Below are 26,473 nucleotides of genomic sequence, written 5' to 3' on the forward strand. Positions count from 1 at the left end.
GTGTGTACGGAGCGTGATGGGGAGCCGGTGGAGCAGGACAGGTGTGATGTGGTGATGGGATTATAAAGTGCATTATAATAAAATGAGTCGCCACTCAATAAAAACAAAATATGTAGCTGTTTTTGCCATTACTGCTGCAGATAACACGATTGTCTGATCAATCGACCGTTGTAGAGACAGTGCCAGGAAAAGTCCAATAGTTTGATTTGAGGGAGTCTGAATGAACGGAAAAAATAGAACAGTATAAGGTCGAAGTCCGGATCTTGGTGTGAATCAGCCCTTAATGATCAGCCCAAATAGCAGATGATTCACTTGGCCTTCATTATTCACATGTTTCAATGATTTTGACACAAAGACACTTTTGTAGAAGTATTGATTTTTTAAAAACTGAGTGTTGTCACGTGACACGGTGCAGACGCCTCCTGCAGAGCCTGTTCCAGATGCTCCAGGCGGTTCCAGATGCTCCAGGCGGTTCCAGATGCTCCAGGTGGTTCCAGATGCTCCAGGCGGTTCCAGATGCTCCAGGCGGTTCCAGATGGTCCAGGCGGTTCCAGATGCTCCAGGTGGTTCCAGATGCTCCAGGCGGTGTGACCAGGACACTTGAAGATATTCTACAAAACCCAAGCTTTTAGTCACTGTTTTTTCTTGACAGTCCGCCTCATATTGACCTGGTTTGATGCATAAATGATTAAGACAGAACAGCTGTGTGGATTCTGTACTGTAAAGTACCAACGTTTCTCATTGTATTTCAGTTGGATTAAAAGCAACATAAATAGATGTTTGAGGCTTTAGTTTTGTCCAGACTCTGGAGGGTCTGTCCACAGCCTGGTGTGAGGCTGCAACTCACAGACAGGGGGCGCTCAATGCGCTGAGTGTGCTGGAGAGCAGGGGCGGAGCACAGGGAGGCAGCAGAGGGCTGGGGGTCCACTATCACTGGCACAGGAGCTGGACACAAATGATCAGTTTATGATTCAGTTTAAGAAAAGAATCCTGTAGTTGTACTAATAATAAAACAGGTAAAAGCCTCTTTAGTTAGTCTGCTACATGCATTTATTCATCTAAAATCCACCAGATTACAGGAAATTACATCTGTTTTGTGCAAAGTTTCCTACGGAGGGATCCCCAGACCTCTCTATTTGAAAGAGGAGCACTACATCAGACATTTGAGAAAAATGTAGTTACAAATGAAAAGGAACCGGTGCCCCAGTATAACTACAGGTCCAGTGACGTCGCTGCTTACTATCAGGTCAGGGTGCACACCAAACTGACTGCGGGTTAAGTGGCATTATTTTAAGCGCCTGAAATGAGGGCACAAACATTTTTGCAATGCAACCTTTTGCACCTCTGTAGACCCGGGCCTGATGATGACCACAGCCAGAATGAGAGCAGAGCAGGACCACAGACTGACCCTAACTCTGTCTTTATAAGGTTTATGGTCCACACAGAAACAGTGCAGCGTGTGTGTGTGTGTGTGTGTGTGCGTGTGCGCGGGGGTGTGTCTGTGTGTGTGTGTGTGTGTGTGCGCGTAATGCTCATGAATAAAAAAATTTTAAAAAATTAAAAATAATAATAATAATAAGTGTCACGGTCATGACTATTATATAAAAATACCTCTATCAGCTAAATTCTGCAGTTATAGTAAATATAATTTTGTTCGTATGATCCAGATCTATACATGTGATTAGATTATTTACATATTTTCCGCGCGAAAAATGTGAAAAAGTCGTGACGTTTTGCTCCAACAAAACCCGTGTTGAATTTTATCCAATGGGAGCAGCGTTTGGCTGAATGACAACGAATCTGACCAATCACACGCCTGTATACGACAACGACACGCCCTCCCGAGCCAAACAGGATATTCTTTCATGTTTTTCTCTCTGGGGCAGAAGAAGCGTGAGGTGAGTGCTAAATCTTCACTCACTAAATATATAAAACACGTTATTTATGCAATCAAATCAAAATGCAACAGTAGCACCTTTTAATACGTTTGATCAATGGTGTAGTTATAGATCTCGCGTGACTCTTACGTAGCTCTGATATTTATTTATTTTTTTCCTCGTTAGTTGCGCTTTTTTAGATTCTATTTTATTAAATTCAACGTTATCATTACAAAATCTCGTACATGTAATGACATAAAAAAACAACAAAAAACGATATTCTAACAGTTTCACAGGCTGCTTTCAAATCTCGCGTGACTTACGTTAGCTCTGATATGCTAACGGATGCTAACAGTTTCACATACTACTTTCATTTATTATATCAAATCGCTCCAACATTTCATGAACTGCATTACATGGAGAGAAACGAAACGTTAGTGCATGCATTTAATACGTTTTGTTTATTAAAAAAACACTTATCGGATGAATTAAGAGTAGTTAGGCTAGTGGTGCAGAGTCAATGAATAGCACTTTTATCATAGTCTGTAGGCTAAAGTTAATGATCAGATGTTTATTATTAGTTTTAACGTTGTATATCTTCTTTTTTTTTTTTATGAATATTTTATTTCAGGAAGAACACATATCACAGGCACATTTTTCCAGTACAAGTATTGTATAAAACATTATTGATCAAAGCCCCTAAGAAAAGTGCTTGTCAAAACTATACCGTGGTCGGTTAGTCCCATCCCATTTTAATATAATAAAGGAGTAGAAAGGAAAAAGACAAAAAACAAAAAACAAAACAAAACAAAAACAACAAAAACAACAAAAAACAAAAACAAAAACACACCAAAAACTATTTACAAGAATTGGGGAGCTTACATGGAAAAATAAAGTGTAGTCAAACATTTATATATGCATTATACCGTAAAAATATAAATCTTCACCCAAAATGGAGAAGTCACAAAAAGTCTGTTCTAATTGGAGCGATATACTTAATCCACTTGTTCCAAATACAATAAAATTTGTTCCTTTGAATGTTTATTGTGTACGTTAGCCTTTCCATCTTAAATATTTCATTTACTATATCAATCCAGCCATCCACTGAAGGCGGAGCAGAATTTAGCCATTTTTTAGTGATGTTCTTTTTACTTGCTGCCAGGAGGGCTTGCAACAGCTTTTTATCACTTCTCCGTTCCAAAAGAGCAACCCTACCTAAGTACAAAGTTTCAAAGTTGAATGGCATGTTCACTCCAAAAACTAAGTTTAACCGCACATGGATCTCCCTCCAATACAGTTTTAATTTGGAGCAAGCCCAAAATATGTGGTAGTGATTCCCCTCCTCAGAACCACACTGTCTCCAGCATGCCGACTTATTGCTCCCCTGTGCAGGAGTTCTAAAATATCTAATAATGTTCTTCCAGCAGTGTTCTCTCCAGGACAGGGATGCCGTCGATGACCACTGGAATGACCAGATGCTGTCCCAATCCTCCTCAGTCATTTTAATTGTTGCCTCCTTTTCCCATTTCTGTTTCACATATAACGTATTACACTTGTCAGTCACATAAAGTGCATTGTATACTTTAGAAATCATTTTTTGGGTAGATAGCCCATATGCCGATTTCAATATTTTAAAAAAAGCTTCTTCAGATTGTGTAAAGTTTGTTAAACTGCAATTTGAGTTAAAATAATGTCTGATTTGTAAGTATCTGTAAAAGTCATTTGCCCGCAGATTGTATCCACTTTGCATTGCCTGAAAGCTGAGAAAAGTGTTTCTCTCTGTGTATGACAAGTAGGTGGTCAGACCCCTGTCTATCCAAGCTTTGAAAACACAATCACTTCTGTTCGGGGGAAACTCTGTGTCATAAGCACACCATCTAAATAGAGTTATCATTTTCTGAATTTGAGTTAAATTTACCACCTTTTGCCAGATCTTCAAAGTTAAACCCATGCAACAGTTGCCCATTTCACCCACCTGTGACCATAGATTTTTATCCCCTATAAAGGCCTGCAAAGGGAACTTTTTTATCATTTTAAACTCCATTTCCTTCCACTTTGCTTTGTAATCATCATTGCACCAATAAAGAAGCGGAACCAACTGAGATGCATAGTAATAATGTCTTAAGCAGGGAAGGGCCATGCCTCCTTTTTCTCTTCTTAATTGCATTGTACTATACCGCACCCTAGGTTTCTTACCTTCCCAGATAAAACGTGATATCTGTTTGTCCCACTCCCTGAAATAATTGTCCGGTACTTCCACTGGGAGTGTTCTGAACAAGTATAGCAATTTAGGAAGTACGGACATTTTGATGGAGTTCACTCTGGAGGTCAAACTTAAAAAAGGGATGAGACTCCATCTATACAAATCCTCTTTGATTGCTAATGACAGCGGTTCATAGTTTATTTGAAACAGATTTGAAAGATCTTTAGTCATTGTGATACCCAAATATTTCATTCCCGTTGCTTCCCAGTTCAAATTATATCCTTCCTGTAGCTTTACTGAAGCAGTGAAGTTTATGGCCATCACCTGTGTTTTGGCAATATTAAGCCTGTAACCAGATAAATTCCCAAATTCTTTCAACATAATCATCAGCTCATTAAATGACTTCTCAGGATCCTCCATGTAAACTAGTACATCGTCTGCGAACATTGCCACCTTATGTTCGACCCCTGCCATTGTCACCCCTTTAATCTGGGAGCTTTGTCTTATCCATTGTCCAAGAGGCTCAATAAATAAAGAAAATAACAGCGGAGAAATTGGGCAGCCCTGTCTACTTCCCCTTTCCAACTGAAATGAGTCTGAGAGATCACCATTAATTTTTACCTGTGCAGTTGGTTTTGAATATAGAGATTGGATCACTCTGGTAAATTTGCCATGAAAAGCAAATCTGTCCATTACTTTATAGAGAAAAAGCCACCTTACAGAGTCAAAGGCCTTTTCTGCATCTAGCCCCACTATTAATGCTTCAGTTTTTTGACGTGTTACGTGATCTATAATATGTAGTGACTTCCTGATGTTGTCCAATGTTTGTCTTTGATGAATAAATCCTGTCTGGTCTAGATTAATTATCTCTGGCAGAATATTTTCTAATCGACGTGCCAATATGGAAGTAAATAATTTATAATCCACATTGAGGACACTTATAGGTCTATAGTTTCCACATTCTTGTTTGTCTTTATTTTCTTTTGGGATCAGTGATATAATGGCTTCGCACCATGAGGGAGGAATTTCACCTGTTTGTAATACCCAGTTAAATGTCCGCAGCAACAGTGGTGTTAGATTTGCCCTCAGGCATTTATACCACTCTCCTGTGTACCCATCAGAGCCTGGGGATTTACCAGACTTCAACTTTGTTATGGCAAGGTTAACTTCTTTGATTGTGATTGGTTTCACTAACATCTCATTTTGTGAATCTTGGATTTTGGGCAGCTCAAGGCCACTCAAAAACCTATCAATACTCTTCTCATTAGCTGCTGGTGGTTGAGTATATAATTCTTGATAGAATTTCCCAAAACATTCTTTAATTTTCTCCCTCGAATCTATCACCTGACCAGTAGTAGGATTTTTTATCTTATAAATTGTATTCTCCCTTTGTTGTTTTCGCAGTTTATAGGCCAAAATTTTTGCCGATCTTGCTCCAACCTCATAGTGTTTCTGTTTCAAAAACGTCAACTTTTTTTGCACTTCTAAATTATAAATCTCATCTATTTGTTTCTGTACTTTCTTTATTTCAGCTCTCAACTGGACATTGATGTTTTGGCTGTCCCTGTTTTGCATCTGTTTCAATTTTGCCTGTAGATCTGCCAGACTTTGACCCCTAGTTTTTTTCATGAACGCTGTTAGGGAGATAAGTTTCCCTCTTAAAACTGCTTTTAATGCATCCCATAAGATTGTGGGCTTAATTATACCATCATCATTAAATTCCAGATATTCTTTAATATCTTTTTTAAGTTTCTCTACTGTTGTGGAGTCATTGAGAATATTTGAATTAAGTTTCCACGAGGTTCTCTTTGTATCTTTTTTTAAATCTAGCAGCAGGATTATTGGGCTATGGTCTGATATGTCGATCGTTAATATTTGAGAATCCTTTATCTTAAGTCTATCAGAACTAAAGACAAAGTAATAATCAATCCTTGAGTAAACTGAGTGTGGGCTTGAAAAATGTGTATAATCTCTAGTTGTTGGGTGCATATCTCTCCATACATCTATAACACCCAGCTCCTCCATCAAGGATCTAACTTTTTTTGTTAGTGGGTTACTCTGGGTGCTCCTCCGTGATGAGTCCAGGTTTGGGTCTAGCCTGATATTAAAATCTCCGCCACAAATCACCAGACCATGGGACGTGGCCATCAGCTCAAAGATGCTTTTATAGAAGGGCCAATCACTCCCTGGTGGAGCGTATACATTTATCAAAGTTATATCAATGCCCTCTAATCTACCAGTAATTTTAATAAATCGTCCTCCCTCATCTATAATCTCGGACCCATGTTCATATGTCAGTTCACTAGATATTAATGTGGCAACTCCTCTTTTATGAGCCTGTTTGTATGATGAGGCAAATACATATTTAAAACCTTGCCTCTGAAGCTTAGCGTGCTCTAACCCAGACATATGTGTTTCCTGGAGAAAAGCTATTTGGGCCTTTTCTTTTTTAAGTTTAGAAAGAATTTTAGATCGCTTAATTGGATTTAATACTCCATTCACGTTAAAAGAAATGCATTTCAGTACATCACTATGCATATTTCCTTAGTCTAGTAAAGTAAACAACTCCAATCAGAACTATTGTGTAGCTACCCCTTTTAACGAAACAACAAACACGAACATAAAAACTACAACTAAACCTTGTAGTAGTTAAAACAATTAAACCGCGAACATTCATACCCACTTCCAAGGATGAGGTCCCAACTCTATTGGACCTCGGCTCCAGGGGATATCCTCTTTGGCCTGCTTGGCGTCGAGGGCCCTCTGAAACAGTCATTTTACTATTGTCCCCGACATTAAATATTTCACGTCCTGCATCCAAGTTCTTAAGTCCTTCTCAAAATATATCCACTCCATACCTGTCCATTATTGCTCCTTCAATTGCTGGTACCTTCAGATACTTCCCGCCTGAACACCTGTAGCTTTTCTTTAAAACCCCGTTTACGTCGTCCTGGCGCTGGCATCCAACTGTACCGCTGTAGTTTCTCCAGAGAGGAAACCGGGCGCTCCACCCTCGTTACAGGTAAACCTTTATCAGCCAGATCTGACGCAGCCTCCTCTACTGAATCATATATCTTCGTCTCATCCTTCAGGAAGACCTTAAGTCGAGCTGGATACAGCGTTTGAAATCTTATGCTGCTTGCTTTAAGGACCCTCCTGATCTCTCCGTATTCCTTTCTTCTTGCCAAAACATCTGGCGCGTAGTCGTGATCCAGGTTGATTTTGCTCCCCTTCCATGTGAAGCCTTTCCTTTGCCAGGCCGCTCTGAGCACTTCGTCTTTGATCCGGTAACTTTGGAATCTGATGATTATAGATCTGGGCTGGCTGTCCACCGGGGGTCGCGGCGCCAAGGCTCGATGCGCTCTCTCGATTAGCAAATCTTTAGTAGTTGGGAGATCCAGGTTTTCACGCAGTAACTGCTCCACAAACGGGATAACTGATAGAGCCGTGGACCCCTCAGCCCCCTCCGGGACACCGTAAATTCTTATGTTCTTCCTACGGGAGCGTCCCTCTAAGTCAGATACTTTTAGTTGAAGTTGCACTTGTTGCTTCACTAATTCAGTAATGATGTCCTCCGCCCCCTGCACACGATCATCGATAGTTACAAACCTTTGCTCCACTTCGTCCAATCTCACATTTGTCTGTGCAATATCTTGTTTTAAGTCGCCAAATTGTTTTTTATTCTCCTCTCGCATCTCTCTAATTTCCTTCAGGATTAATGACAGTTTATCCTCGCCGCCGGCCTCACCGCTGCCCTCATCTTGGCTAACAGAGTTAGCGTCTTCATCTTCAAAGTTTTTCTCGTGTAGTGGAGCGTTCCTCCTTTGACTTTTCTTGGATGTCATTTTCTTCCCCTTTTAACACATTCCTAGTGTGGCAGAACACGCTTCATAAGTTCGTTTAGGGGATTTTTTTAATCAATTTGTCGCTGCGGACTTTTCACGCTGCCATCACTGGTGGTGACCCGGAAGCGCCTCCCCTAACGTTGTATATCTTCAACCGTTGAAATTGCTATCAAATATCCGTGAATCTTTACTTAAAAAAGGAACAAATCTTGCTCTGATTTATAGCCAAATGACTCAAAACAATCCATACAAACCTTAACTATTTAATGAGAGTGTAATGTCTAGTTATTCCACTTAATCTGAATGTTTTTCTTAATATCTGCTTATAGAAAACGCCTTCTGTGAAAGATGGATGCAACACAGATGATTGATGACTCTATTCTGGAGTCAGATGAAGAGGTGGAGGAAATCGATAGAGGAGATCCACTGGGAAAACTGTGCATCCTGAAAAATCCACACATTCCTGAGAAAGGTGAGTGATGGGATTAAGTTAAGATTGTCTCAAAACGTTTTAGAAATCCTTCACAATGCAGGATGTGGTATATAAGTAATCGTGTTGTTATCCCATCAAACTGATAACAAGTGTAGCTAATGTTGATTTTAGGGTTTGTTTCTACGCAGTAAATTGGATTTTAATCATGATGACAACTGCTTCAATAGATTCAAAGTAATGCTTGGCTTCGCTCAGAGATAGTGTTTTTTATTTACCTGTAAAAATTATGATTGTTCAATGGTTGTTTGTAATTACGCAATACTTTTCATGACAGTGGATACATGCACAAAACTCAGATTATTGTCAGATTATTATCAGATTTCTGGTGTTGTCACATTATTAAAACAACATCAGGGTTCCCAGATGTCCTGGAAAGCCTGGAAAATAATTGGCTTGTTTACCAGACATGGAAAAAGGGCCGAACGTCCTAGAAAATATATATATTTATCCTTGAAAATGCCTCCCGTCTTTGCTTTGCTGTGTTTTTGGATCAGAGTGTTGCTGCCATCACAGTAAAAACGAGTAGACCAGATTTTTTAAAAGCCTAAAATCCAATAAACTGCAGGAAATTACATCGCTTTTGTACAAAATTCTATGTTCTCCATCTTCGGTTCTAGCACAAGAACTTTTTGGGTGATCTATGTCTAAATATACAATGCATCACACCACAATGCAAAGGTAATGTATAGATATGAAAATATGTGAATATAACTGATGTGTTTCCCTTGGCGTATAATTAATTTGCAGTCATTGTTGGACTACATCTTTAGTAGAAGTAGGGGGTCTTGTAGAAGTTAAAAATGTCCTGGAAAAGTCCTGGATAATTTCAAGCAAAGTGTGGGAACCCTGAACATACAAACCACAAAAGAGTAATTTTAAAGAACATGATCATAACGAAATCAGATTACCACATTACATTTTGCTGTTTGTGTCATTTTAGTTTTTGGACAACTCCAGAAATCTGATAATAATCTGATTTTGAGTGAGCATGTAGCCACACCCAGTGACTGTTAAAACACATTTCTTGTACTATTTTGCAGAGTGCCCTCTCTACTTGGGAGAAAATGTTTTGGGCCGTGACCCCAACACCTGCTCCCTCTCTTTTCCTGCTCCGTCAGTGTCCAAACAGCACGCCACCATTTCTCTGTCCGTCTACAGAAGAAGAGGAAGCGCGGACCAAGTGGAGGCTCTGCTCTGGGATATGGGAAGCATGAACGGCACTCGCAAAGGACACTTAAAACTAACTCCAAATGTTCGCTATGCCCTCAGCTATGGAGACGCTTTAACGGTGGCAGATATTCCGTGTAAATATAAGAAATGTAACGCTGATGTGCAGGTTACAAGGACTCCTGTGACGCCAGATCTTAAAACGAAGGATGTCTTGAGAGAGAATGGAGGCAACTTAAACACAAGTAAATCTAAAAGTCCTGCTGTCTCCACAATAAAGGATGCTACAGCTGATGCAGGGGGCACCCGAGGGACACCTGCCAGAACGGGTGGGCTGTCATTTGAACAAACTCCGACGCAGCCACAGTCGTCTCTGGTGCCCGACTCTGAGTCAGAGTCTGAGGAAGACAAACCAAGAGCTGGACACAGAATGCGAAAGACTATAGGTATGTGCAGCAGTTAAACCCACACGTTTATGTTGAGATTATGCACAAAATCCTTATTTGGATAGAATTATTTAAAGGGCCTGTATTCATTCATTCACACATGTTTAACACACAAACAAACCCTGCATATTTAGGCTGAGTTCTTCTCTCAAACTGAAAACACTCTGTTCCACCTTGTGATGTCATCATGTGGTGATACAGGACGTGCTCCACTGTGTTTCCACACGCCTTCACTAGAATTATTTTGATCATTTCAGCCCTGGAATTACCAATCTCTACCAAACTAAAGGTAAAAGGAGAAGTTCACTTGAAAACTACCACTTGATGACATCACAAGGTGGAACAGAGTGTTTTGAGCTTTGGAGATGTTACAGACTAATAATAAAGTGTGACTCAAACATGTGTGAATGAAACAAAATACAACTCTATTTGAGGAGGTAACAACATTATAACATGGCTCAAACCTTTAATAAAATCTGTAAAAAAAAAAAAAATACTGGAATTAAGAATTAATGACTCTAGAATCTATAATATTGAGAAATAGTTCATATACTGTTTTTAAAAGTATAGTTCTAACACACAGGAGCAAAATATTATACACATAATATTGTAACCATCTTTAAAAATACACTGGGGGGCGCTACCATAGTCTATATTAATGTAAAATACTGTACAGATAAATAAGGCTGCTAATGGTGATCGGTGAATTTATGGAAAGTGCAGTTTCATTGTAATCATGTCTCTGAGGTGGGGCATTTGGCAATATTTCTGTATCAATTATATTCTGTTTTTATCAACTCCATGTTTATTTATAAACATGGGGAGTGGGGAGTGCACGTCCCCGTGGGGAGTTAGTGTGGAGCTTTGTGAGACGTAGTGACGTGTCCCTCCACATTGTGTCTTTGCCATCATCACAGTCGCTCCACAGATGAGACACGCGCAGGTTTCTTTTACAGTCTTAAATCGTTTTGAAAGTGATCTCTTTATTTTCTACCATGTTTTGGAGTAAGAAACTGCATTCAGCGCATCCTCACAGCGCAGAGCGGAGCACTGGTTTTGTCACACGCACAATACTGACCTTTGAACTGAGTTGACTTGAGGTCAAAGTTCACCTTAACTTATCTAAACTTCACGTATAATGAACATATGTTTAAGATATTGTCATTTTTAAATCTATATAAATGCAAGGGTTAAAAAAAAAAAAAGCAACAGAATAAAATAAAATTTTAGATGCAGCTCATTAGTGAGTTGTGCTATTTTTAGAACCGTCTGCGGGCGACTCATGTGGGGCTTGGGGGCGACATGGCGCCCGCAGGCACACGGTTGGTGACCCCTGATTTAGAACATGGAGTGAGAGAGGAACATTAAGTGGATATAGAAAAGTGAGGGAAATATGGGAAGCCTTAACCTGACTCATATTCAAAGTCAAGTTTATTTGTACAGCACCGTTTGAACACAGAGAAATTGAAAGTAAATAAAATAATCATAATAACTACTTTAAAAGAGAAGATGCAGAAATAAATAGTTATGACACACTTTAGAATGTTTTAATGTCATCTGAAACCAATCAAAGGTAAAAACCCCTAAAACTATTGTCTTGGTAATGTGTAAACAGCTGCAGTTTGGTGCTCTGACGTCAATATCTGTGAAAACGTATTTGTTAGAAAGATTTCCCTTAATGACACGTGGAGATCTGACCTTTTTAATTCACTTCTCTGCTCATTCTCTTTCAGCGAGTGTTTCTGACTCTTCCAAATCCAGCCCTGTATGTTCCACGTTCATGACTCCCACAAACAAAGTTGTTCCTGAGAGGTAAATCCATCACAAACGCCACTTCTAATCAAAGAACATATTTTATTTTTCCACTTCTCACATCGACACTGTCTGTACTATCTGTGTTGATTTGCAGTGAAGATGAAAGCCCCATCACTCCATCCTCATCATATAAAAATAGGACACATCGCGTTAGCATCAACACGGACGAGAGTGATGGCGATTTGAACCGACAGGAGCAGAAAAAAATAGTACCACTTGACATTGTGGATGACAGTGAAGGGGAAACGGGAAAAAATAATAAAACATCCTTGGATAAAAGCTGTGCGCAGTCAGAGCTCTCGAAAGTGGAGCGTGATGCTAGTATTCGAGCTAATGCTGTGTCTGAATTCAATATGGACAGTGATACAGATGTGGAAGAAGAAGGAGAGAAGCTAACTGTTGCTAATGGTACTACTACTACTACTACTATTACTGCTGCTACTACTGCTTTAACGTCAAGCAATGCCCAACCAGAATTCCACATGGACTCAGACACAGATGTTGAGGAAAATGACGATAATAAACCTGCGATTTCATCCAATAAAACTCCCAAAAATTCCCAAAATGTACAGCCAGTGTGTAGCATGGACAGTGATACAGATGTGGAGGAAGAAGAAGAGAAGCTAACTGTGGCTAAAGCTGCTACTACTACAACAACTACCGCTGTAACGACAAGTAATTCCCAACCAGAATTCCACATGGACTCGGACACAGATGTTGAGGATAACGAACCTGCAATTTTGTCCGATAACAGTCCCAAAAATTCCCAAACCGCTCCCGTTGTTCAGCCATTTTGTAGTATGGATAGTGATACAGATGTTGAGGACGAAGAGGAGAAGCTAACTGCTGCTACTACCACTGCCCCTGTAACGACAAACAATTTCCAATCTTCGAACGAGTCGACGTTTAACCCGGAGAGCGATACAGATGTAGAAGACGACGACTTTGCGTCTCGTACAACGGCAAAACCAGAAATGCCCAAAATGTCCGCCGACCCAAATGACTTTAATTTAGATAGTGACACGGATGTTGATGAGGAAGAGGCTGACGTTACAGCAACTCCTTCACGATTGGACGCAAAATCGCCCTCATCCAAACCTCCACAAGATCCACAACTTGATAGCGACGCTGACGGCAATAATAAGCCGATAATTAAAGTTCCTGTTGCTAGAAAACCATCTGAAGGTCTGGAGATTTCATCCAACAGTGATACAGATGTTGAAGACGATTCTCCAGATGTTAAACCCACAACATCTGGTCTGATTGTAGCTGGACGTAAAGCAAATAGTGTTGAAGATACAGGTTTGAATGAGGCCGTTGTTCGCTCAAACACGGGGGACAAACCAGCGTCGGTGTCTGAGGACGGAGAAAACGAGATAACGGAGACCGGAGACGACGAGATTCCTGTCCTGCAAAGAGAGATAACGCCGGGGATTCGAGGTGCCTTATCGAAGAACTGTTCTACTCCCAAACCGCAACAAGGTAAGTGAATTCTGGTGTATCGGTGGTTTTCAGACTCCAGATGATGATCTCAAACTCTCACGTAACGACAGACAGTTTTTCCTCTTGATTACGTGATATTTTGATGTGAAATATCCAAAAGGTAAATGTACAAATGTTGAACTTGATCGGTTTTATTAATGACCAGACCCAGTGACTCACTATAATTAGCTAATACCGTCTGGATTAAATCTGATTGGCCCATAGATTGTGGTGATGTCGTCTGAAACAGGTTTTTAAGAAGTCAAAGTTAATCAAGGACGAGGTTTTATTTTGACAGCACATTTAAAATTCTGTCGTACCATAAAACCATATTTTAACCAACACATGTCACTTCCTGCTTCTATTTACAATTTCTGTTTTGCGTTTTCAGAAGGAAAAGTGGAGGAAATGGAGACTCAGGCCTTTCTAAGTCCGTCCGTACCTGCACACAGACGTAAGAAGTGTATTTTTTTGTGATTTAACTGTTTATAATGCGTAACTCCGGAGTGACAGCGGCTCATTCGGTCGAGCGTTTGTCCCCTGATTGAAAGGTTTGGCGGCTCGAATCCCGCTCTCGACATAAAAATCGTCGGTGGAGCGGTCAGATCCGCTGATCCACAGGTTGATGGTGCGATTCCAGCTCCCACAGATGAATGCTGTTGTTGTGCCTTTGGGCAAGACACTTAACCCCCCTCGCCCCCAGCGTCTCTGTGCGCTGGTGTGTGATTGTGTGTGTGAATGTGTGAGCGGTTCCTTGATGTAAAACACTTGAAGGTGGAAAAGCACTGAATAAAAAAGAGACCATTTATCATCATCAACATTTTAAAATACTGACAATTTGATAATATAATATTTGAGGTGATCTCTTTTCTAAAGGTCCTAAATTAAATATTAAGGCTTTCACAGTGCACCGTGAAAAGTACACAATGTACTGCAGTGTAAAGTAAGTTCACATCACTCTGAATATTTATGTAGATTTAAGTCGTTCTGAATAATTTAGATTCATCAAAGCGACTCTGAACCATCTCCACATTTAGGACTTTGTGACAGATAAAATGTTATATTTTTCCTTTTTATTTGACACTAAAATCATATTTTGAGACTTATTTGTACGACTTTCCCTTATGGAGGATATTTATATTTATAGAATAGAAATAAATATAAACTGAAACCATTCTGAAAGTACTTCAATATAACAATGACTCTACAAGTTATATAAACTACTCAAGACATCCCTCCATGTTCTTCGTCTTATCTGGAGCCGGGTCTCGGGGGCATCAGTCTAAGCAGGGACTCATGGACTTGTTTGAGTGATCTTTAAATCGCTTATTTTCAAGACGCCATATTGCCAAACATGTAAGAATCACTCCGAATACAACTTCAGAGGGTAAATGAGAAGGAAACAACTATAATATTGTTCAAAGCAGAATTTTAACCAAGTATTTAAGATGAGAGTGGTCTGATGTAGAGAGAGACTGCCTTATCGTTTGTGAATTAAAACCACTCCAGGTTTTTGAAAAAAGCAAAGATCTTGAATATAAAAATGTTTGGCACAGATGTGAACGGAAGCTCACCTTTGTCGATGTGCGGCTCGGGGTCAATTAGGAAGCTTTGATTAATGACCGAAAGGAGCTACTCAAGACAAATATTCAAAATTCAAACCATTTTATCTTGTTTTTTGCTTTTCTTAGTGTGATTAATAACATGTTTGTTCTGTGTCTTGGTGCAGTGACGCCTGTGAGGACTGCTGCACTGTCTTCCTGCTCCAGTCAAGAGGACGACTATGTTGTAGCCGAGACTCAATCCTTCATTTTAAACGACAAAACCGTGGATCCCAACATCTCCACAGCCTCTGACTCCTCCCTGAAAGAGCGAGATGTGTCTAATACCAGTGCAGGCAACTTCCAACTTGAACTTTCAGAGACCAGTGTCCTGCAAAGTCAGGCCCAAGCTCTGGCCATGGAGAGTACTCAGGCTTACATCACCGCAAATCTGGAAGAAACGCAACCGTACGCAGATGCGATCATCACCGACAAAAAGAACGCACCCGTAGACATCGCATTACAAGCGACGCAAGCGTATATTCCCACGCAAGACAGCGACGAAGAGGAGGAGAGTGCAGACGGTGGCCAGGAGAGGGAGCTGTCTGAGAGTCGGGCTAACAACGGGGAAGAAGAAGAAGCAATGCAACCAGTTGAATTTTTATCTGGTGGTGCGGAATCTGCTCTGGTGTTTACGAAGAAAAAACAGGAGCGAATCCAAGAAGAAGCGACGCAAAACTTTACAGATGTGGCGGCGGCTCCTACGCAGCTAATGGTTGATGAAGATGACAGTGAAATGGATGAAGAGGCGGAAGTTTTTAGCAAGAAAATATCAGAGGAAGTCGAGGAGGAAACGGAACCTAATTCAGATTTAACCGCGGCGCAAACGGTCCCGATGGAAATGCAAGACGATAGCGAAACCGATGAAGGTTCTGCGGTTTTTACAAAGAAAAAAGTAACAAAAATTCAAGAAGACGACACACAAGAAAATTCCGATTTCATTTTCGCCCAAACGGTCCCGATGGAAATGCCAGAGGAAAGCGAAAGTGACGACGACGACGACAACCCAGGAGTTTTTAGAAGGAAAACGGCAAAGCAGCTTCAATCAGAGGAAGAGGAAACCCAAAGAATAGAACGACCCAAAGATGAAGGATCGGATGATGATGATGATGATGATTCTGGCCCGATGTTCAGAAAGAAAAAAGTGAAGCCCGTCGACAGAATCCAGGAAACGCAGTCGTCTTTGGAGTCGGAGGTAACCATGGCAACAACCCAACCTATAATTACAAACGAGGAAAGCGCCGAGGAAGATGCGATTTCAGTTGGGAGAAAACGAACAAAAAAACGACAAAAACAGGCTAATTCTGAATTTACGGTCGCGCCAACGCAGCCGGTAGTTTTGAGCGAGGATGAGGAGGAGGAAGACGACACGTTTCCATCTCCCAGAAGAAGAAAGACGAGAAAACTTGAAGATACCCAATCGCTAAATTCACAAGATGCAAAAGGTGAGGAAGAGGCTAGTGACGTTAGCGCGAGAGAAGCTAGTGACGTTAGCGCGGGAGAAGCGAGTGATGTTAGCGCGAGAGCAACGAGAGGTGGGACAAGATTGGCCAAAAAAGTGATTGTTGAAGCCGCTAAGAGACAAACGAGAGGGACGAGTAAAGCTACACGAGTTTCTAAACGTAGAAGAGGAAGAGGAAAGGTGGAGACGGAGGAGGAGAACGAGGAAGAGGAGGAACAAGGAGAAAATAAAATGGCGGCTGAACTTCAGAGAGAAAAAGAGGAGAAAGAGATGGCGGCTCGGATTCAGAAGGAGAAAGAGGAGAGAGAGATGTTTGAGCGCCAAAAGAGAGAAGAGGAGGAGAGATTAGAAAAAGAGCAAAAAGAAAGAGAAGAAATGGAGAGATTGGAGAAAGAAAGGATTGAACAAGAAAAGAAAGAACTTGCTGCCAAACTGCAAAAAGAGAAGGAAGAGCGCGAACAGAGAAAGAGGGAAGAAAGGGAGAGACGAGAGAAGGAAGAAATGGAGAAGCTGGAGAAAGAAAGGATTGAACAAGAAAAGAAAGAACTTGCTGCCAAACTGCAAAAAGAGAAGGAAGAGCGCGAACAGAGAGAGAGGGAAGAAAGGGAGAGACGAGAGAAGGAAAAAATGGAGAAGCTGGAGAAAGAAAGGATTAAACAAGAAAAGAAAGAACTTGCTGCCAAACTGCAAAAAGAGAAGGAAGAGCGCGAACAGAGAGAGAGGGAAGAAAGGGAGAGACGAGAGAAGGAAGAAATGGAGAAGCTGGAGAAAGAAAGGATTGAACAAGAAAAGAAAGAACTTGCTGCCAAACTGCAAAAAGAGAAGGAGGAGAGGAAAAGGAAGGAAAACGAAAGATTGGAAAAAGAAAGGATTAAACAGGAAAAGAAGGAACAGGCTGCTAAACTTAAAAAAGAAAAAGAGGAGAAGAAGCAGAGAGAGAAACTGGAGCGTGAGAAGAGAGAAAGAGAAGAGAGAGAGAGATTGGAAGCAGCCAAAAAAGCCGAAGAAGAAGAAGAACGCCAGAGAGAAAAGGAGGAGAGGGAACGATTAAAGATGGAGGAGAAGGAAAGACTGGAAAAAGAAAAGCAAAAAGAGGAAGACCAAGCAGCGAGAAGAGGTCGGAAAACTGGGAGGAGAACGATAGCTGTTCCAGAGTCTTCCTCAACCGTAGCCGAGGAAGATGACGTTCCAGCAAAGAGAACCAGGTCTCGCTCAAATTCCTCAAATTCTGTAGGTTCTGAAAGATCTGTGTCCAGCAACGTCTCCCAAACGACCCGAGGGAGAGGAAGAGGAAGAGGCGGGAGAACGAGTGAAGTTCAAACCGAGAAAGCGCCGTCTAGAGGCAGGCGGAGAACTGTCGCGACTACGAAAGTGTCTCCCCCATCTCCTCCCGGGACGCTATCGAGGTCCAACTCAAATATGTCGTTAAATTCTGAGTTGTCTGTGAGTAGCGTGAGCTCGAGAGAGAGAGGAAGAGGAGGAAGGCAAAGAGGGAGAGGGAGGAAGAGCGAAACTGAGCGGCCGCCGAGTGGAAATGACTCACAAAAAGGACGAAAAAGCACGAGAATCTGCCTTAAACGTGACGAAGAAGACGAGGGAGACGATAGCCGGCCGTCTGTGTCCACAAGGGGGAAACCTGGAGCTAAAGACGGTGCCTCAGAAACACCTGAACATGAGGAAGAGCAAAGGGATGAAAAGGGAAGAGGAGGGAGGACAAAACAGGTGGAGATTAAAAAAGAAGCGGAAACGGCAGCATCACAAGTTGAAGAAAAACCCAAAGATATAAGTTTAAGTAGTAAAAGAAAGACGGCAGCTAAAGATAGTTCCTCAAAAACACCTGAAAATGAGGAAGAGCAAAGAGACACGAGTACAAGTACAGAGAGAAGAAGAGGGAGGACAAAACAGGTGGAGATTAAAAACGAATCGGAAACAGCAGCATCACAAGCTCAAGAAAATCACAACGATACAAATTTAAGCGGTAAAAGAAAAGCAGCGGTGAAGAATCCCCCCGTGAGAAAGAGCACGGAAGTAACAGAAGACGACGCGAAACCCGACAAACCGAAAGCTAAAGGCCGTGGATCCACCGCCCAGGCGAAAAACCCGGAAGAGCGTGACGACGGAGGCTCGTCGGCAAACAACTCCATGGAACAGGAAGAGGTGATGAAATAAAGCACTCGATTAGATTGCAGTACATTAAAGTTGGGTTTGAAATTGGATTTAGGTGAGGAGCTGGTAGAAGCGTGTTCATCGTGTTTGCCGGCGAAGGTGCTTTCCTTTCCATTAGCTTTTCCAGTGTCCATAATGCACCGTCAGCTCTAGAGACGACTGAGGCAAAAGAGTAACACGATACATGTGCTAACCAGTTTAGCGTAAGCAGATTATACCAAATACACTACTTTTTTATGAATTATATTGTGCTCTCACTGCATATTTTTTGAAAAGGGCTTTAACGGTGTGAGTTGAATTTTGCGTTTATTTCCCTTCATGTTTTATTTTATAGCAAAGTGAAACGTAAAGGTCCTGTATCACACAAAATGGACTCTACTGACGTTTAAATCATGTTCTAATACTGTTTCCTCCTCAAAAACAGACCTGGAGTTGTGTTTTGTCTAAATCTCCAAAGCCCAAAACGCTCTGTTCCACCCTGTGATGTCATCAAGTGGTAGTTTTCAAGTGAACAGCTCCTTTTACCTTTAGTTCTGTAGAGATAAGTGGCAACTCCAGGACTGAAATGATCCAAATGATTCTAGAAATGAAGGCGTGTGGAGTTTAAAAACACAGCGGAGCACTTCCTGTATCGCCACATGATGACATCACAAGGTGGAACAGAGTGTTGTGTGTCAGGTCTGTTTGTGACGAGGAAAATGACATTAGAACAGATCAGAAAACGGCTTAACACGAGCCCTTTTATCACTACAAACTATTATAGTGAATGACTGTTAACGAGAACGAACTGTGACTTAGTTTTATTAGTATTTATTATTTATTATTATTTAAACATGAATTTAACCCAGTATTTTATGTGGCACTAAACACACAAACACAAACAAACACAACAGACTGAACATAAGCAGCCAGGGGTGTTTAGTTTTTACACCAAATTATTATTTTTTGTTTAAGCTTTTCGTTCATTCACACAAGTTTTACTTTTTCATTGAATGTATCTTTATTTCTACGAAGCCCAATGAATGAGCACCAGAGTATTTTTCATGAGCGTTCGGTTCAAATACAGAACGATACAAACAAACACAAACACATATCTGCATAAAGTCCATTTAAAACATTAAAAATAGTGATTATCCACATTATTAAAGTGCAAACATTTACAGTTTTCCATTTTTGGGAAGTGAAATAACCAAAAGATTTTCTCCCATTTCACTTCTACTGCGTTTTAGTGTTTTTTTTTAGACAAATATTCATGAGATCTTATGACTATATGTGACAATATTTACATTTTTAATACATTTTTAGCCCTTATTAATTCCATTTTATTCCGTTTATCCGCTGACGTTCACACATTCCGTCCTGTTCGTCATATTTCAGCTCCATCGTCGTATTTCTCAGTTCTGTTGCTCGTCTCTGCTCTTCATCACTTGTTCCATTTCTCCAGACTCCGAGGAGCAGCGTTTCCCGTAAAAGAAGCTCCACAGATTCAGAGTCAGATCCTTTGGCGAAGACTCCGCGTTCCTCCTCTGCGTCGCCGAGTTCTGCACGATCCAGAGCGGCGAGCCAGGTTCACAAGGTCTGTATGAAAACTGCTCCAAGACACTACCAGTTTCTTTATTTTTACTACTTTCTACATTTTACATAAACACAGAAGATGTCAAATATATGAAGTGAGATATGTGGGATTATACAGCAAAGAAAAATACATAAAAAGTACATATATATTTACTTGTTCAGCCAAAAAGGAAGTTTAAACAAAGTATTTAATGTATTTTCTAATGGAAGACAGGTGGGATTTAATATATTTTCTTTATCTTTCTTCTTTTTAAGCTTAAATAAAATGAACTGGATCCATGAGTACTGAGCTTTTGTGTTCATTAAACTGCTCGAAAAAGATAAATAAATGAAAAATGAAAGGTAATCGGCTCGACTAAATCTGTTTTGACAAAGCAAAGAGTGGATACTTGGAGGATTTGTATATGAAATATTAAAAAACATTAATTAACTTTTTTGTTTGCTCCATAATTCCATATATTTGACGTCTTCTGTGTGTTTATAAAATGTAGAAAGTAGTAAAAATAAAGTAAAAAAAATACATTGAATGAGAGACTTTTGACAGCGCTTGAACACTGTAATTATTACGTATTCCATATTTTTAACAATCCAACAGAGCTGTGCGTAAATGTTTAGCTCAATATTATTATTTTTGGTAATTTCTTAGCGTGGAATAAAACCAAGTGCAGAAATTCCACTACAATTAGAATCATTTGAAAGATTGTAAAAAAACCTTTAAAAATACACATTGATTCATTCTATTCTATACCAAAAAATACATTTATATACACACTCCTGATCAAAATGTTAAGTTTTTGTTTGCGTTTGTCGTCAGGAGGTGGGGACAGTGTGGACGCCTGACACAAAATGACACTGAATCCACATTTTTGCGAAGGTTTTGGTCTTTTAAAGGCTTAAACTTTCCATCACCTCATGAACAGTCTGTTTCAGTTTAATGCTAAATTGCTTAATCAAATGTTTTTTTTGTCTCACTCCCATTTCTTTGTTTTTATTTTATTTTTATTTTTATTTTTATTTTTTATTATTTAATTTGATTTATTCCTTGTTTTAAACCAGGGGCGTCAAACTCATTTTCACCGAGGGCCACATCAATAAAATGGCTGCTCTCAAAGGGCCAGATATAATTTAAGACAGTATAAATGTAACCAAATGTAACGTAAAATAAATGCAACTACTTTTTAATCTTGTTAATTAATCGTTTTTGTATACTTATTCAAGTTACAAATATTGTATGGATCTGAAAAAAATGACTGTGTATCTGTGTATCTCCTGATAAACTGATATTTTACGACAGTCACACCTTTTAATTGACCTTGTCGCGGGCCACATAAAATGACATGGCGGGCCGCATTTGGCCCACGGGCCTTGAGTTTGACACATGTGTTTTAAAGCGTTTTGAGTGACTTGAAGGTGGAAAAACGTTACACGCCATTTACGAAGAAGACGCTTAGGATAAAAGAGAAACGTGTTCTCGCTAAAGACTTTTTCCAGTTTGTCTAATCACGCCTTTCTGCAGCAAAAGAGCTTAACTTACACCGACACTCCGCCCATTCTCCACCTTTACTCTTACTCCTCTAATGTTCTTGAATCCCTCTCTTCACATCTGCAGGTTTTGTTCACCGGAGTCGTAGATGACGCCGGAGAGAAAGTCCTGTCTCGATTGGGAGGCTCCATCGCTAAAGACGTGTCGGACATGAACTGTTTAGTGACCGATAAAGTGCGGAGAACGGTTAAATTCCTGTGCGCCGTGGCTAAAGGGATCCCCATCGTCACGACTCAGTGGCTGGAGAAGGTTTGTCCAAAGTTTTGAGCTACAACAACAGAACTTTACTTTGCTCTGTTTTCAGATTCAAATGTTTGGTTTCAGAGTGGAAAAGCGGGGACGTTTTTGCCCTCGAGCGCGTACCTGGTGAAAGATCGTGAGCAGGAGAACAAGTTTGATTTCAACCTGCAGGATTCTCTCAAAGCGGCGAGCGGGCAGCCTCTTCTACAGGTGTGTACGCTGCACATTTACATAATCAGAACTTTAGGTGATTTTATCTCATGACAAACATAGAACCTCAGCCTTTGCTCGGTCGCCTTTTCTTTTCAAACCATCAGACAAAGAATGAGCTCCAGACTCTGAAACTGTCTGTACATTTGAATAATTTTACTAGGAATTTGAAAAAAGTTCATTGTAGATCATCCACATCAGTCTGGTTAAAAGAAACAAAGAAAGAAAGAAAAACACTGGTCATGTTTAAATGTAATTGTCTCACCTGAAGCTGAGGCAGCACTGTGATCTATCATTGTGATCTGTAAAGTGTCATGAGGATTAAAATAACTGTATATAGTCTGTCTGCTCTTACTGTTTTAAATAAGGTTCTACAATCAAAACTGAATCTGGGTCACTACTGCCTAAAACTGTTTATAGACAACAGACTGTTTATATAAATGGACACATCTAACCTGCCGCCGATGCGTTACAGACAGGAAGTGATCATGTCTTACTTCCTGGTCCAATTCGCTTTCTGTGTTAAAACCATGTCCTCTCTCTGTCTCTGCTCAAAATGACTCATTTTGGTCTTAAATGTTCAGATTAACCCTCTACATGATCCTGGGGTTTATTTTTTTTAGTTATTTTGTGTTGAGTTTTTTTTTTTTTAATTTTATTTTGAGTTTTTGTTTTTAGTTATTTTTTATCATTTTTTTATCTGTATTTTTTTTTTAGATATTTTTAGGTTGTTTTTTTTTTTTAGTTTATTTTCTTTTTTGTTATTTTTAGTTGTTATTTTTTTAAGTTTCTTTCAGTTTTTTTTTTTTTTAAACTGTCCCCTCTCTCTGTACCTGCTGCTGTCAGACTCATTTTGGTCTTAAATGTTCTTATTAACCTGCTCTACATGATCCTGGGGTTTATTTATTTTTTTGTTATTTTGTGTTGAGTTTTTTTTGTTTTTGTTTTTTTGTTTTTTTTGTCATTTTGAGTTTTTGTTTTTAGTTATTTTTACCATTTTTATCTGTATTTTTTTTTTTATAAGATATTTTTAGGTTGATTGTTTTTTTTTTTTTTAGTTTATTTTCTTTTTTTTGTTATTTTGAGGGTTTTTTTTTTTTTTTTTTTAGTTTATTTTCTTTTTTTTTTTTTTTTTTTAAACTGTCCCCTCTCTCTCTCTCTGCTGCTTCAGACTCATTTTGCTCTTAAATGTTCATATTAACCCTCTACATGATCCTTTTTATTTCACTATAGCGTCTGTAAATCAAGAACGAACATTAATAATCTCACTCCCATTAGCGTTAGCAGCAGGTTTGATTGACAGCGTTGCTAAGCGTCCGCTCCCTGTTAAACCAGTGGTGCAGGCGGGAAGGGGGCATCACCTTCAACAACCTCGCTCCTGATTGGCTCTTGGGTCGCTCTGATAGTTCATGGTTAGAATTCCACGTATGAAACTCTGCTCCAGATTAGCCGCTGTACCTGCTCTAGTCTCGATGAGTTTCATTTGTCCATGTCCATGTTTCTTTCCACTTTTCTGCATTTCTCTCCATCATCTCTTCACATTTTTGCGGCTGCTATTTTCTCTCTTTGTTTAACTTCCGGGACAAAACATTCGCTCACGTGACTCACAAACGGTGCTTTCTTTTTACAAATAAAAGATGTAAAATTAATAAAATAACGGCAGCACATCTTGATAATTTGAACAAACGCGGAACAATATTTTTTGAGCTGACTTCTGTGATCATGAAAACAAAAATCCTCACATATAGAACCGTCAGATTCAGAACGAGTGGATAGTTTCTAGATGTAAAACACTTTCAAGGTGGAAAAGTTTGCACATTGTAAAAAAGGGTCAATACTGAAAACACAGAATCAGATTTACATTTATCTCGTTCTGCTTTTGACCCCCAGAATAATCCTACGCCCCGGTGACGTTTTTAAACTAAAGAAACCGTATACGTGTGATTCACCGCAAGAGACTTTCATTGATTTTACAAAATTAAGTTTCGCTTTTGCCCAATGCCCTTTTCTGTGACTCGTGACTATTTCTGTCTTTCAGGGATACCAGATCCATGTCACTAAGTCCGTGAAGCCAGAGCCGGTTCACATGAAAGATATTATTTCCTGCAGCGGAGCCGTGTTCCTACCCAGAATGCCCTCTGCTAACAAGGTAACGCCGCGTTTGTTTACACGCACCAAAATCACATTATTACCAGATTTGTGTAAGTTTACGATTATTTAAATGACATGAAAACAGCTAAATGTGACGGGAGTAACGTGAGGGACCGTGTTAAAGAAATGATGATTTTGCATTTTAATATTTTTTTTAAATCCAAAAATGTGATAATAATCTGATTTTGTGTGTAAATGTAACTACAGCTGCTCATGTTGTGACTGAGGATGTAAAATAATTAAACACTAAAACAGACTCATATTATTATTTTTTTAATTATATTTTTATTGATTCTGTAGTACAAAATATGCACATGGTGTAAAATTGACATACATGCTTTTTTTTCTTATATAAAAATGTAAAATAATAATAAAAATAACACATTTGAGGAGCAGAACCAAAACAATGGGAGAATAATTGCATTTAAATAAAGTCTGATCTTAGCGGTTTTACAAAATCCAGACGCTCTTTCCATCTACTCTCACATTTCTCTGTTTCTAATCTTAAAGTAAAAGTCAGTTTCTCCACAGCATAAATATCCTGCAGACTGATATTCATTTTGATCTCTGAATTAGCATGGCCCCTATTGTGTTTTTAATTTGTAAATCTGGTAAAACTATAGAACTGCACAATTTATGTATAAAATTAAGAATAAACAATGACCGTTTTATATTGAAGATCTGTTTAAAAATCAGGACAGTGTTTATAATGTTCAAGGGCCTGAGGTGTTTAAAAAAACGAGGTTTAGAAAAAATGTAAAACAGCTCTATGTTAGATGAAAATATCAAAGATTGTAGAACGTTATAAAATGCAGCAGCTCTTTATCTTTATGTTTAGTATAAAAGGAGGCATGAGTTTAAGACTGAAATGTCTGGAAAGAAATAAAATAAAGCATCAAGTATCAAATAGTAAATAAATGCGATAAATAAGATGGGAAAGGACATAGGAATTTCACGTATAGGATCAATATATCTGTTTTTTTGTTCATTTATTTATATATTTGTTTTTTTGAAAAGGGAGATTAAACAATGTAAATGTGTCTGAGTTAGCTGAATTTTATCCTAGTCCTTTGGCAGAATGTGAGAAAGGCAAACTAGAAATACAATCGCACAACTTAAAAAAAAAAAAATGTATTAAACGTTCAAATAAAATAACATTTTTGCAAAGGAAAAAGAGTAAAACGCAGTGTAAAATAGGAGAATGAGGACGTTTTGGAGCTAGTGTCCTACTCTTTGTGGTTCATTCCGATGTTAAAATCCCCAACGATTATAAATCTTTTTCAGTATTATCAAATCTGGCTTTAAATTTTAGCGTCATAACAACATAAATTCGAACAGGACTGATGGGTTTGTCTGTTCCAGCCCAACACCGTGGTCGTTTCCTGTGAAGACGACTGGCCTCTGTGTTCTCCCGCCGTCTCCTGTGGCGTCCCGGTCGTCAGCAGCGAGTTCATCCTCACCGGGATCCTGCAGCAGAAACTGGACCTGGAAAAACATAAACTCCAGGGACCCGTGTGTGCGCCGACGACAGGAGGGAGAGGCAGGGGGCGCAAGAAAACATGAACCAACACGCAGCAGCCTTTTTGAAGCTAATCGGAGCGAAAATCGTGCAGCGGTTCGCAAACTTTTCACATCGAGAACAGCTGAAGTAAATTGCTGGATTTTGTAGAACCATTAGGTCTAAACCAGATCTAAACCAGATCTAAACCAGGTCTAAACCAGGTCTAAACCAGGTCTAAACCAGGTCTAAACCAGGTCTAAACCAGGTCTAAACCAGGTCTAAACCAGGAATAATTGACCCACTAAAGCAGCAGAGGAAAACCACCAGAAACCAGAAGCATCTCAAGCACCGCAGTTTAAAAATCATGGATCTAGTGAATAAAATGTGTCTTGTTTACTCAATATTTGTTTAGAATGAACTTTTACCGACGCGCCTAATGTATTATGTGTATTTTAAAACTTGTATACGTCGAAATAATCAAATAATTTCACTTTTTTCTGCATTTTTTATGTAGATTAAGACTGGATTTGTACTGAGGATATAAAAGTTTGAAGTGTGAACCTAGTTTTGCCTTAAAGTGACCACAGCTGTGACCAAAGCTGCGGCTCTGAGCTGCTCTCTGCCAAAATGAGTTATTTAAGTGACTTGAATTCAGAATATTCAACGGGATTTGAGTAAGTTTGACGGTTTGGTTTG

The 26,473-nt window shown here is 39.5% G+C and overlaps 1 protein-coding gene across 1 annotated transcript; it reads left to right on the forward strand.

Annotated features, from left to right (window-relative positions):
* The first annotated feature begins 1,788 nt into the window (after nt 1-1,788).
* Nucleotides 1,789-25,886, forward strand: mdc1 (mediator of DNA damage checkpoint 1). The gene is made up of 12 exons (XM_055227667.1): nt 1,789-1,898; nt 8,255-8,397; nt 9,459-10,031; nt 11,765-11,843; nt 11,941-13,328; nt 13,720-13,782; nt 15,058-18,548; nt 20,002-20,133; nt 21,742-21,924; nt 22,000-22,125; nt 24,164-24,274; nt 25,639-25,886. Exons 2-12 carry the CDS (start codon nt 8,274-8,276, stop codon nt 25,837-25,839), a joined length of 6,471 nt encoding a protein of 2,156 aa, XP_055083642.1. The 5' UTR covers nt 1,789-1,898; nt 8,255-8,273; the 3' UTR covers nt 25,840-25,886.
* The last annotated feature ends 587 nt before the right edge of the window (nt 25,887-26,473 follow it).

The sequence above is a fragment of the Periophthalmus magnuspinnatus genome, chromosome 16, assembly GCF_009829125.3.
Source record: "Periophthalmus magnuspinnatus isolate fPerMag1 chromosome 16, fPerMag1.2.pri, whole genome shotgun sequence".
Classification (NCBI taxonomy): Eukaryota; Metazoa; Chordata; class Actinopteri; order Gobiiformes; family Gobiidae; genus Periophthalmus; species Periophthalmus magnuspinnatus.

Excerpts from the sequence above, each read along its gene's own strand:
- mdc1 (XM_055227667.1), top strand. The coding sequence starts at position 8,274 with ATGGATGCAACACAGATGATTGATGACTCTATTCTGGAGTCAGATGAA. Across the intron at positions 10,032-11,764 it reads CAGAATGCGAAAGACTATAG|CGAGTGTTTCTGACTCTTCC; the intron begins GTATGTGCAGCA and ends ATTCTCTTTCAG. Across the intron at positions 21,925-21,999 it reads CGACTCAGTGGCTGGAGAAG|AGTGGAAAAGCGGGGACGTT; the intron begins GTTTGTCCAAAG and ends GTTTGGTTTCAG.